Source organism: Thalia democratica, chromosome 2 (genome assembly GCF_965202585.1).
Source record: "Thalia democratica chromosome 2, ktThaDemo2.hap1.1, whole genome shotgun sequence".
NCBI lineage: Eukaryota > Metazoa > Chordata > Thaliacea > Salpida > Salpidae > Thalia > Thalia democratica.
Window position 1 is genome coordinate 63534103 of NC_139166.1, and position 14239 is coordinate 63548341.

The window sequence follows — 14239 nt, forward strand, 5'->3', positions numbered from 1 at the left end:
GCCCCCCAAAAAGGATAGTATGTTCTCTAAAGAGAACATACATCATACTTTAGACAAGGTCAACAACCCTGAAACTCGTTGTAGCCAACGTAACATTGACAGAGGGATCAACAAAAGGGGTGTTGACCCACACTCTTCGCGCCGTAGCCAACCTGGTCCATCAGACCAACCACAAGCAACGTGCGAAAGATAGTGTTATGAAAAAATTTATATAGCCAAAAAGTTTTACTTTTTTAAAACTAATTCTTACGATCAACTATAATACATTTCTTGTATAATAGTGTACTGGCGTCGATATAAAACTTAAGTATGATTAAAACATCAAGAACGTAATAAAATATGAGGTAAATTTTGATTCTAATCTTAAATATTAATTAATTTAATTACTTTTTATTCTGTCAACTTGCTATAGAATGAGGTTGAAATACGTACGGCTTGTTGCAAGTAAACAAGACCGGGGTTTCCTTACATACGCAATTTTGCGCGGTATTTAACTTAAAAATACTTAAATTTTTTGTACTTAAACAGCAGGGTTCCTCAGAATGTAGATAATACAAAACTAATAGTTCAACTACGTATAATTTTTTTTTTTGCATACATTTAATACAAATTTATGTTGAAAATAGTGTATTGTCGAAACAAAATAAATAAAAAAACATTTTTCGCTTTTTAACAGTTTTACAATTAAATATTCTAATAGAAAGAGAATAAATTATAGCTTTTATGAAAAATTTTTGTGCTTCCAGAAATTTATTATACAATAACTGCAAACAAAAGTATAATTTTCAATTAAAAAAATTAAAATTTAAGAATATCAATACACTAAGAAACATACTAGAAATATTTTAAATACAAAAAAATTATTTACAAACAGTAAAACAAGGCATCGTATTTGTAAAAATTCTTTATTTCAGTTACGAAGCAAACTGCAAAATAAAAAGTTCAAATACCTACATACTGCCACATGTTTTCAGTTTTCTGCTCCTTGACGTAACAAACCAGTTTCTTCGAATGATTCTCGCAAAACTTGATCGTAGCATTCATTTCCACCCAAAATTTATAATCGTTTAGTTTGTGAACCTCCCATTTCAAAGCAGCGCTCAACCTTTCACTTGAGCCTTCAAATATCCCTGAATGAGTTCGAAGATCATTTTGTTAGTTGTGTTGTCCTTAAGGTAGTAGGCGAACACGTAAGAGTACATGAGAGTGTTACGGCATTCACTCATCACTTCACTCGCTTACTTTATGATATTTTTCTGGAAGAAGTGTGCGAGTTTATCATTGGCCTTGGGAACTTCTTTTTCGTCATCTTCTTCAGTACCCTTTTCTAATTTTCTTTTTTTCTTTTTGTTTTTAATACCATTTTTCAGCTGTTGCGGAGTTTGGTATCTGTCATATACCCTCTCTGTGCTAGTTTTGCTCTCAATTTCAAGGCTATTTTTGTGTCTTCGGTAGAACTTGTGGTATTCCATGTAGCGTTTAATTTCTTTCCCATTTTCCTGAACGTTGTTACCTTCTGCCTTTTGCTCGCAATTGTGGTGCGATCCTGCCCATCCTTTCATGCACTTCCAGCACATCTCGTACTTGCACTTAGAACAAATCATGTGGTTGCATCCGCCGTTCTTCTCAATTTTGGCGTGACACTTTGGGCACTCTTTGGTGTTTGATGAAATCCAGTTACCGTTTTCTGTTTCTTCGAATTTCTTTAGCCATTTTTTAAGCATGTCGCAATCCAATGGGTCGTGCCAAGCCTCTTGGCAATTGAAGCAGCTTTTGTGTCCCTTGGAGCATTCTACGTTGTAGTTGTTTTGAAACTTCTTACATCTTAGTATTGTCTTACAGTCGGTACCGGGACACCAAACAGTGTCTTTGTTGTTGTCCACGTACGACTCACCTAACAAACGCAAGAACTTTGATTTAAGTTCTTCTTCTGCCAAGGTATCTAAGATAGTTTCTAAATCTACAAGATGTTCACAGTTTTCTCCAGGGCATTCGATATCAACAATCCTGTTGTTTATGTTTTCATGGATGTGATCCTTCAAGCAATCTTTACAAAACACATGGCTGCATTCAAGATTTGCTACATCACCTAGGCAGAGATCATCCATGCAAACTTCGCATTCGAAAGCGGAACAGCTTGTTTTAACACATTGGCGTTTAACCGAAGCCATTTTATTTGTACTTTTTCTTTCTCTTTTCCTTTCTTCATTCAGGGTAATAAGTGCTTTATCAACATTCCATTGGTTGTTTTGGAGCCGGCGCCTCGCATACGGTTCACTGAGATTACTTACAGTTGACTGAAAGATTTTAATTTTTGATTTAGCGCTTTCTAGAACTTCGCGTTGAGATAGCTCTTCAAAGACTGAAGCTAGAGGCTTCCTTTCAACAACTTGCAATTCATCTTCACTGTCACTGTAGTTGTTGTCAGAATCACTCGTTTCAAAGTATAACATTTCTGAATCTGAATCCATTTTGCATTTCTTGCGCGGAGCTTCTCCTCCAGTTGATTTGCGAACTGTTTCTTTTGTGCGGGTCATTTTGAATTATGTAAGGAAATCTAAAAATTAGGCTATTTATACACTTTTCACGGTAACGAACTTAGGCGAAGTAAGTAGAACACTAAAGGCAGCAAAGCGTTTTTGTGAAATTTTAGATTTTTTTTTACAAATTTATTTAGTTTTTATAAAATTGTACCTAAAAAACTTTTAAATGGTAACTTAAACAAATTTCTAACTTGTAAATTAAGAAAAAAAAATATTTAAAGTTTTAATTTATGCTTTTTTCATCTCAATAATTAAAATTTAAACATTTGGAAATTAATTAATGTAACAAATTTATTTTAATGTTAGTTTTTATTAATTATCATAATAATTATTTTAATTATTGTTTGAAAAGTGTTTTACTAGTAAAATATTTTTTTTTTATAAAAAATATTTGAAGTATGTTAAACATTTAGTCTAACATAAAGGTGTTTTGAAAATATAGAAAAGTTTTAATGTAGTTTTTTATAATTAAGCTTATAGTTTTTATAATAATATCAATTAATCTTTACCACTTTAAATGTATACTATAGTGATATAAACAGTATTTATTTAACTCTTTTCTAAAAATCAAATATTTTATCAAAACAACTAAAATCAAAACTAGAAAAAACTTAAATAAATAAAAATAAACTTGTTTTAATTACACTCAATCTTTGCTTCTTAACTAAAGCTAATACAAGCATTAAATGACGGTATTTTAACAAAAAAAAATTTTTAACTAATATGTTAAATAATAAAGTTAAAATGCTCTTAAATAAAACAGTTATAACAAGCTTTTTTTTTCTTTGGTAAGTTGTGGATTGAAATCTAATTCTATCACAACGTTAAGTTTATAAAGTAAGTTTCATTTCTTCTTTCTTTTAAATATTTTTTATGTTTTAGAACGAGAAAAAGCATTGCTTTAAAATATAACATAAAGAAAAAAGGAAATGAGAGAATTCTAAAAATTCCACTAGTGGGCGTTATAATTAACCATTAGACGAGGTTCGTAACGATGCAATTTAAATTAAAACTCTCTAGACAATGAACCAGGAACCTGGTAATAATTTAAACCAGGCCATTTTAACAGCCATCCATATTTTAGATTTTTATTATACTGATAATTATTTAAGTTGTACCAAATAGTATGTAAAAACACGGAGTTTTATAGTGAATTCTTTTTCAAAATTAAAAGAAATAATACAGCTGTTTATAGGTTTGTTCATAATTTGTATTTTTTTAATTCGTGCTTCATTGCAATATATATTTAAAACAAAATGTATTCGAAAAAAATTATTTGAGATTTAAAGTTTTTAGAAGCTCACAAACACAGTTTGACCACTTGTGGGCGATAAGCAATTACATTAGCCGAAGTTCGTAACAACTAGTACATAAAATCATATTTTAAAATTTCTTCAAATTTGTTTATAAGTAATAGTAGTTACGAACTTCGGCTAATGTTTAATCAATCTATCATCTATTCTATTTAATAACAATTATCATAACATCATGTAAGGACGAGAAAAGAAATTAAAATCTAAATCGTTGTATAGGAATTGAAGAGTGAAGGACGTACTTTGTTCAGATTCAGATATTAATTACTTTAAATACTTCGGCTCTTTTAGAGCCTCTATAACTATGAATCTTATCAGAATAGAATGTTTACTATGTAAAACACAATTTCAGATTTAAAAATTTTATTTTATATTTATTATAAATTTTTTATCTTTTATTTACAATTTTAGTTTTTACTACCTAAATTCATATATTTTTTTGTATTTAAAGATAACTATAGTCATACTTAGTTGCCCAAAAGCCGAAAATTACTGTATTTATATCTTATAAAAAGTTTCATGATGCCTTTTGATTACAATTTTGTTTAATCAAACATAAAATGCTTAACTTAATTTAATCAGTTTGTAATATATATTTAATATTTTTCAGTAAAAAGCTTTATTTTCAAAATATTTAAGTTTTAAGTATTGAGATGAAAAAACTTTAAAATAAAAGTTTTAGTTAGCTTTTCTTCTTAATTTACAAATTAAAAAAATATCTTCATACTAACTTGTTATAATGTATCAATGAATTTGATCTATATATACTGGAGACTATTCAAGACTATTTTATACGAATTAGGCAATATAGTTTTAGTGATGTATCTATTATACAAAAAAAAACCAAACAACAATATTACAAAATTTTATATTCAACAAATATAAGCTGCTTTTAAAACTTTTATAAATCACTAGGCAAAAGTTTTTTTATGAAATGTTGCATCATTGATCTTAACCCTTATTTCTCATAACTCCAGCAAGCTCTGAATATTCTCCTAATGTTAAGAGTTCAATGATAAACAATGCAAGTATTTATAGCAATTCTTTACAAATTAACTAAAGTTGTTGCTTTTTTCATCTTTATCCGCTATTTTTTATAAGGGATATTTTGCCTTAAATTTAATAAGAAACATTGTAACATTTGAAAAGTGAACAACCGCTGTTTAAACTGTTTTTAAGCAAACTACATACATCTCCTTAATAACACATCTCTACCACAACATATTTTTAACAAATTTCTAACAGTGCTCTAAAACTCGCTTCATAACAAAATTATTTATTAGTTAATGCATTTGTTTAAAACTCAATATGAACTTGCTAAATTGTGTGAAGTTATCTTAACGAAACTTACCAGTCGAGCAGAACGAAATAAAGAAACTACTCAAGTAAAACGAACATTTTTTGAGTTTCATGAGATCAATCATACTAAAATTTATTAAAATAAAAGTCTTTGATTTCTTTATGTTTGTTTAAACAGAAACAATAAAGTTATCAAAATTTGTTATGTAAAAACTTTTATGTTAATTAATTCATTAAAATTTAGTTTAGCGCTGCTTAGCAGTTATAAAAGATTTCATTACAAGTTTTTTTAATGTTAAAATCTCATGTTTAGTTTCGTACGAGAGCGTAAAAAAGATCGCATGTTTTAACAAAATTAATAAAAATACTTCGTTGTATCAAAACACTTATTTAAATGTATTTTTAGATAGACTCTTCAGTTATTTCGACAAAGTTTCCATCAACAACAAGCTTTTCTTTAGCCTAAAAAAATAGGGTTTGAAAAATTAAATTAAAGAAAAAGAATACTTCTACGTATAATAACTTTTGACGGGTGATACTTTTAAAACAATCATCGTAATCGCTTTTAACTAGAAAATTAAACTAATTGTATACATTTGTGTTTTTCTAAGAACTTTTATACAAAATGTAGTGATATTTTCAAAATTACTCTTAGTATTTTATACAAAATTGTTAACTTTCGGTAAATGTTTAAGATTTTAAATAAAACTTATTGTAATTATTTACTAATAACTCTTAAACTTATTTTGCAACGCTTACAATTAAAAACTTTACAGTAATTAAAAACTTACATGTAAAACTCGTTTTTCTGTTGCAGAAAAATCAATGAAGCAATGAAAAATTTTAAGGGCAGAGCTTGAGTGAGAAACATTTAAATAAATGGTACAAATGTAATTATGACGTCATATATGTCATATGAATCTTGTACTAGGCGTTTACGATACATATTGATTCAAATGTAAAAAAGTTGTTCCCGATAACTTGAACAACCTCTATTACCGTTTACGAAAATTGAATAAAACTCAAAGTATTAGTTTTTATCAAAGTAATGTTTTAGCTGCCAATTTGTTTTTAAATTACGTGATTGATAAAAGAAAAGCTTTTTTTAACGCGCAAAAAAAAAAACAAGTTGAAAACCAACTTGTTGTGTGAGTCAGGAATCAACAGCTGTTTATAAGGACTTTCCATAGATGACGTGCAAGATTTATAGAATTAATTTATTAGTATCTTTAAAGTTATGTGGTAGTAATCAGTTAGCAGTAACTTTTTAACAAAAAACTAGTTGTATAATAAATACTTTATACTATAAAATGAATAAAGATTAAACTGTTTACTTTAAAAAACCTGAGTTCTATTACATGTTTTATATGTATTATTTATAAAATAAAACTACGCTTCCGGCCAGAAACTTAAGATTTAATTTTATTAGTTCAATGATGCCTGGTGTATTTCTCATCAAACTGGCATGTTGCTCTTTAAAAAAGAAATTTACTTTTACTAAATATAAAACTTGTATAGATAATTGTTTGATGTTTTTTAGTTGGAGTTTTACCTATATTAAAAATAAAGCATATATTAAAAATGTAAAACATTATACATAAGCGAAACTGCCTCCGGTTAAAAGTATAAAAAATACTTAAACTTCTTTATACCTACACTTTACCATGTTTAAAGCTCTTACAATTCAAGTATAAAGTTTTACAAGTGACTTGTAGTGTTGGAATCTAGCTGAAAATTTCAAAAAGATTTATTTTACTAGGGCAAACCTCACATTTAAATTTTAAATTAGCTAAAAAAGAAGCTTCACTATTTAGTTAAATACTACTGAATATGAATCATAATAACATCAATAAGGTTGCTATTTTTCATAATACTATAAAATTAATTAACTATTTAAGAGATAAAATTTCGTATTCAACTCAGTTAAATGTGTAGAGTAAAAACTACAATTATTTATTTTCTTATGACTTGTGTAGTTCTATTGTTTTAATTAAAAAAAATAAACTTCAATTTTTAAAGTGGCAACAATTTACTAACGATAACAATATAAAAACACACAAAATAATAAATTTTATACTTTTCGATAATAATTTTTTATAATCACACAAAATCACTTTTAAACTTAAAGAAATAAAATTGAAAAATGTTATAAATCAAAATTAAAATGTTTGAAAGTAATTATAACAAGCTATAGGAAAAAAGTAATAAAAAATAGCGACATGAAGTGATAATGTTTTAAAATATTATGTTGAAAGTTTGATAGTGGATACTGTACTTTAATACGATGGAAGTTATAGTTCAAATTGATTAAAACAACAATCATATGTTAAAAATAACAGTTTAAAAACGTTATAATAGTTTTAGTTGATATAATAATGGTGCATTTTATTTTGACTTATTTTCGTAAAATAAAAAAGCTATCTGTTATCTTAAATATTGTGCTACAATGTGTTCGGACAGTTGTTAAGGTATAAAGTGTTGTTGTGTTGTATTATTACTACACTTATCATAAATCATTTGGAAATAAGCATTTTCACTTGCTAAATCCCAATTCAATATATATTAAAACTACTTAAAGTATAATATATTTTAAAGTATTTTTTTTTTAATTCTGTAGAATTAAAGTAGTATACAAAATGTAAAAGAAAACTTATAAGTACAAACGGTACTTAAATTTTGAAAAGTTTCATTAAAATAAAAATTCTTTCATCAAAAAGTGCAAAATAGATTAAGACCAAAAAATTTAAGTTAAAGAAAAATAACTTTAACCTCAATTTTTCACTTGGATTAAATTTTATTTTACTGTTTAAAGTGACTGAAATAAGAAATAATTTTAATTCAAACTAATGTGTTTTTTTAAACAAAAAAACGTACTGATTACGGCTACGAATGTTAGATCTCAAATGAAATAAAGTATAAGAGTAGCTCATGAGTGGTTCACAAATAGTTAAAAATTCTATCGATTTTAGAAACTCTTAAGTACGTTACCTATTTATATGTGGAGCCACAAAATAAATGCATAACGTGTCTACATTGCATGGTTCAGTTCCACATGCAGTTTCAAATTCATTTCAGTGCCGCAATGTTGCAATAGTTTCACACACATTTGTTGGACTTGTCATGCCTCGCTCTTCTGTGATAGGAAAGTCCACCGTTGGTCATGAATGTTTGGCAACAAATTTCACATTTCAACGCATTTTCCTCTGAGTTTTTTGAAGTTTCAAAACCTGGAAAAACAGTTTTGTTTTTTAAAGTTATTTCACTTTATGTGGTTGTTAAATCTTGAAAACAAGGCATTTTGAGAGTATTTTCTATTTATGTAGGAATGTAATGTATCAAGTTGTATGAATGATAATTAATAATAAAACAACATTTAATAAATTCTAAATATCAAAAAAAAAAACTTATGCTTACGTACAACGTTGTTATTTAAAACTTGTTATTTTAAAATCTATAAAAACAATATTTCAACTATATTGATTTTTATTCTATTTTACAACCATGAATAACAATTTTACTTTGTATGTTATAACCACTTTTCTTTTAACTTTAATAACATGTATGAGACATTACAATCGAAAATAAGGTAAAAATAAAAAAAATTCTAAATTAATTTAAAAAAAATAGCTTAGTTTGATAAATTTTTTTTTTTTAATTTTTGTGTAACTTAAACATTAACTTAAATAAAACTTTGAAATAAGAAAATAAAAAATTAAAGTAATGATATACCTATTTGCTTATATAAAATTATAGTAACTTCAAGTGTACAAGAGTTGCACCTTTTTCAAAAAAAATCCATCGCAAATGAATAAAAACTAGTCTGAATTTTTTTTAACGTCATAAGTTTATCAGAATACTAAACTACTGTAAGCTATTTAAATGTTAGTAAAGCTTAAATATATAAAAATACTGAAGTTGTAACAGAAGAAGTTGATAATTAAAAAACAAATTTCAAGAAAAAAATAAAAAATAAAGTGAAAAGTCTAGCATGAAATTTAATAAAAACGTCAAAAATCATACTTCTTGCCAAATAAGCCAAAGTGTGTTTATACAAAATTTAAAGTAGACCTGAGTAAGTTGCTACGTGCTTACTTTATTAACCAATTTATAGTTTAACCAATATATATAACTACTATTCAACTAAATATAGTTAGAAATAAATAAAGGCATTGAACTTACAAAAGGTGTTGCTATCAGACTTTTCCTGAGGAATTAATTTTTTATCAAACTTGTTTTTTATTGTAGGGACTTTGTTGTCCTCAATAATTTTCACTGCATTGAAAATATTGTGTCTTCTTTCATCTACTGTAATATAGTTATTATCAGCGCAACCTTCTTTCGGTATAAGTCTAGTGTCTGTTTTACTTTTAACTTGAGTGAAACTGATGTCTTTATCATTTTCAATTGAATTTAGACTGTTGTTACTGCTTTTATGTGAAGCAATTGTATTCTTGTCTTTACCATTTTTTACTGGAGCATCACTGACGTCTTTGGTGCTTGAGAATAATTGAGAATGAAACATTTCAACATGCGCTTTTAAACTCCATGCAGTGGCGAAAGGTTTAGAACAAACCTCGCAATATTTCATATTTGAATTGTCATGTTGCCCTTTTCGTTTGTAGTAATGTTTGTGGTATGTGTTGAATGTTTCAGAACAAAATTCATTTTTCAACCCTTTCACCTTCGTCTTTTTTGTAGTTTCAGAACCTTATAAATAGTTTCTTATGAAAAGCGATTTCATGTTAACTAGATGATATAACCTTTAAATTTTCTCTTAGTTTAAATTAGTACGTAACAATAACATAATTAACATTAAATAAATTTAATATTAAATTATAATTCAATAAAATAAGAAAAAATAACTTTACTATTGTTTATCTATAAAAATCTTATCCAAAACAAGTTAATGATATATATATTTTTATTTAATTATTTTTTAATATTACCTTATTTGAAAACAACTAAATGTATGTATTTTTAAAATCTAAAAACAATTCAAACAAAATTATTGTTAATCTATTTTTAACAACAGTCTATAGTGTTACAGAATTACGTATATATGAAGAATATTTTACAAAACAGCATACTTTTTTTCAATGAACGATAATTCAAAGACAATTCAAGGGGGCCATAAGCTGAAATGCGGAAGGATGGGTATAAGGCTTTAAATTAAAACTTACATTAGTTATCCAGGAGCTGATGATGATTAGCAAATAAAAAAAAATTGGCGTATTTAACATTAGTTTTATAAGAAATAGTGTTGTAGGGGGCCATAGTTTTTAAACACTTTAAAGAGGACACTAATAAAAAATTATTTAGTTAACTCTGTTTAAGGATTTTTTTTATGTCATTTTAATAATAACATATAGGTGTCTGTACATCAATATGTGTTAAATTAAATTATTTAATTAATTTACTTTAAATAACCGTACTGATAATTTTTTTTAACTTTGTAATGTTATTTATAGAATTTATAAAAACTTATGTCAATATGTTTGGTTTGAAGTATAAATATAAATCTACTTACTGGGTGGAAACTACCTTTTGAGCAATTTCTTCCAGGTTTTCGAATATATACGTTTTTGAGTCTACTTTTAAATAAAAATTAAGTTTTTAGGTAACATTTTTATTATTTAGTATAACAATGTTCAAAAGATAATGTGAAGCTATTTTAAATGTGTTTGTTATCAAATTGTTTTTAGATGAAAAAATTTTCTTATTTACATAATTAACTTTTTTTGTAAATTCAAAATTTTTAATTTTAACATGTATTGCTTTTAATTCCAAGATATTTTTAAAAGTTTCTTTAGCCCAAATTGTCAAATTCCAGGTATTTCTAGGATTCCAGGTTTAGTGGCCTAGCCACCATGTATTTATTTTGTTTTATAGCAGTATATCACAAAAATTTTACAGTTTTTCTCAAGAATATTGGATTTTCTAATGATTTAAATTTGTTAGATGTAACAAAATATTATTTTCTTTCAGACATTAACAAAATAGTAAAGAAAATAGTTTTGATTAGAAAGAAACATAAATTTTAATTCTGATGCAAACAAAAACAAACTTTAATTTACCACATACAGCCTGAAGTCTTTCAAGCTAACCTTTAAAGCAAGAAATAAACTTTAACCCACAAAATAACTTATATTTAACTACAAAAATGATTTCAAAACGACTTTTTAATAAAGATAAATTTTTCTTTGAGAAAAATATTAATTTGATATAGCCTGATGTCTAGAAGGTCTTTCTATGATAAACCTCATTAAAAAAATAGAAAAATCTGAACTTTTTCAAAATTTAAAAGAAACATGAGTAGATCTGAACCACCCTGAAATGTTAAAAGTAGACAAAGTGTGTGGCACTCTTGGACTCAGGGTTACCAAACGTGTTTAGCAAATTTTCTCAAGGTTTTTGAAAGTACACATTTTTGGGTCTAGTTTTAGTTTGAAGTTAATTTTAAGGTAAGAAAATGCACTAAATAGTACAGAAACAATGAAAAGGTACTGTAAAGGTACTTTAAATGTGTTTTTAATTTACCTATATAATATTTTATTTGTTTCAAATCAAGTTTTTTCTACTAAAAATGTTAAAATTGTTAAAAATTTTACGTTTTTCTAGTTATTTTTGTTTAAAGTTTCAAGTTTTTCAGGTTTTTTTTTCGAAATTTTTTGAATTACAAGTTTTGTTAGGTTTTTTAGCCTAAATTGTCAAATTTCAGGTTTTTCCAGGTTTAAGATTTTTTGGCAACCCTGCCCTGGTGAACAAGATACCAGAAAAAAAATTGATTAACTTTTAATAAAAATAACAGAGATAAAAACTATAAGCACAATGCAATAAGAATGGTATATAAAGGCATAACTTACAAGTAGTATTTCTGTTAGAGTTTTGCTGAGGGATTATGTTTTTAGTGGACTTGTCATCTACTGCCATTAAATTATTGACCCGAAACTTCTCAAATGGTATGTGATTGATAGAACAGCTGTTTTCAGTTTCAAAAGAATTAGTATTTGTGTTATTTCCTTTATCTTCTGTTGGGATAGATCTGTTGCCTTTTTTACTTTTAACTGAAATGAGATGGTTGTCTTCTTTGTTTTTTACTGAAATGTGGTTATCATCTACATTATATTTAAGTGGAAATATATTACTGCATTTACTGCTTTCAATTCCAATGATGTATTCGGCCCGTAAATTTTCTGTTGGTACGAGACTATTGTGTCTGCTATCATCTAATGAAACAAGTTTGTTATCAACACTACTTTTTATTGTAACAGGATTGGTGTCTATTTCACTTTCAGTATGAGTGAGATTGATGTTTCCATAATTTCTAGTTGAAATGAGGTTAATATTGCTTTCTAAAGCAATGATATCCTTTTCTCCATTATTTTTCAAATGATCATCATTGATGTCTTTAACATTTTTCACTGTTTGAACGCTACTGTCACAAGTTTTATTGACTGCATTAAGATTAATCTCTCTAATATTCTTTAAATTGTTGATAAAACTGCAACTTTTTTCTACCACTGCACTTACACTGTTATTTTTGCTGCCTTTTTTCACTAGTGTAATACTTTTATGTTTGCTGTTGTCCCTTACATTAAGATTGTTGTCTCTGTTGTCATTTTTTGGTGGAAAAGCATAGATGTCTTCACTATTTTCTATTGGAGTTAAGTTATTGTTACTGTTATTTTTTATAGCAATGATATCCTTATCTCTTAAATTTTCTAATGGTGCGTTCTTGATCTCTCTTTTATTAACCACTACACTTAAACTATCACCTACACCACTACTATGACAATTTTTAACATGTCGACTCAAGGTGATAAAAGAAAAAAATGTATTATGACACAATTTGCATTGAAGTTTGTGAAGTTTTTTGATATGTTGTTTCAAATTTCCTTTAGTGCTGAATTGTTTATTACAAATCTCACAAAATACATTTTTATTTAGCTTGTGTTGTTTCATGCGATGGTAGTAAAGTTTGTTATAGGTATTAAATGTTTGGGAACAAATTTCACACTTAAAATACTTTGGCTTCGCCTTTTTTGTAGTCTCAAGACCTGCAAGAATAGTATTGTTCAAAAAATTAGTTTCACTAAAGATGATAAAACAAGAACTTTATTTAAAGTTTCTTTTATCTAGACTAGTTAATTTAGTTTACAAAAACAATATAAGTTCAATTATTATAAAATGTAAAAATTTATATATAAAACAAATTTAATACAAATAAACACTTAAAGCATTTAAAGTTCAAAGAAATTTTTTTTAATCTTAACAATGGTATCAAAAATCAATGATTTTTAAGGCGATATTTTACTAATTCATTAATTTAAACTTTTTAACGCTGATTAAGTTGTAGTTACGATTAATTGAATTATTTTTTATTGTTGATTGAAAAATTACATATACTGTTACAGAATTATGTAACTATTAAGTTTTACCTTAAAAATATTACGTATTTATTCTATGTAATTAAAATTGAAAGATTGAATGTATTCATAATTTGTGAGAAATATATATGTTGTAAATATATTAGGATGGTCTATATCTTTTTGTGATTTTCAGTAAGAAAACTTATTTAAGTCCAACCTTTTAAGGTACAAAACTTCTTCTACCTTTTTCATATACGTTTAAGAAGTGAAAATGTTAAATTATTAGTTTACTATGATGTTTTGTAAAATTATTTACTCGTTGATAAACTACATTACAAGTGGTAAGTTACATGTATTCAACTATTACTGATAACATTAGTAATATAGTTTTTGAAATATTTAATACCTCCGTTACTTTGCAATATATATATTAATTCTTAGCAGTGTTAAATCAAATTGTTTTATGTATGTTTATATAATTGTTTTAACTCAAAATAAACTAAAATAAATATTGTAATTATGTAAACTTTATAATGTTGTTTTTAAAAGATATGTCTTTATTTTATTAGTAAATAGGTGTTGGATGTTCTTTAGATTAGTTAAAAACTTAACTTCATAGTTTCCAAATGTATAAAAAACTTAGTTAAGAATATTTAAAATATATAAATATATATATATAACAGATTTTTAAAATTTTAAAATTATTATTAAAAAG

The 14239-nt window shown here is 26.2% G+C and overlaps 1 protein-coding gene across 1 annotated transcript in view; it reads right to left on the reverse strand.

The window, feature by feature from the left end:
* Positions 1–1226, reverse strand: part of LOC145828844 (polyubiquitin-B-like) — a 33171-nt gene extending 31945 nt beyond the window's left edge. The window contains exon 1 of the mRNA XM_082936592.1: positions 1106–1226. Coding sequence (XP_082792718.1) covers positions 1106–1226 — 121 coding nt within the window. The remainder of the gene's footprint in view (positions 1–1105) is intronic.
* Positions 1227–14239: the final 13013 nt, after the last annotated feature.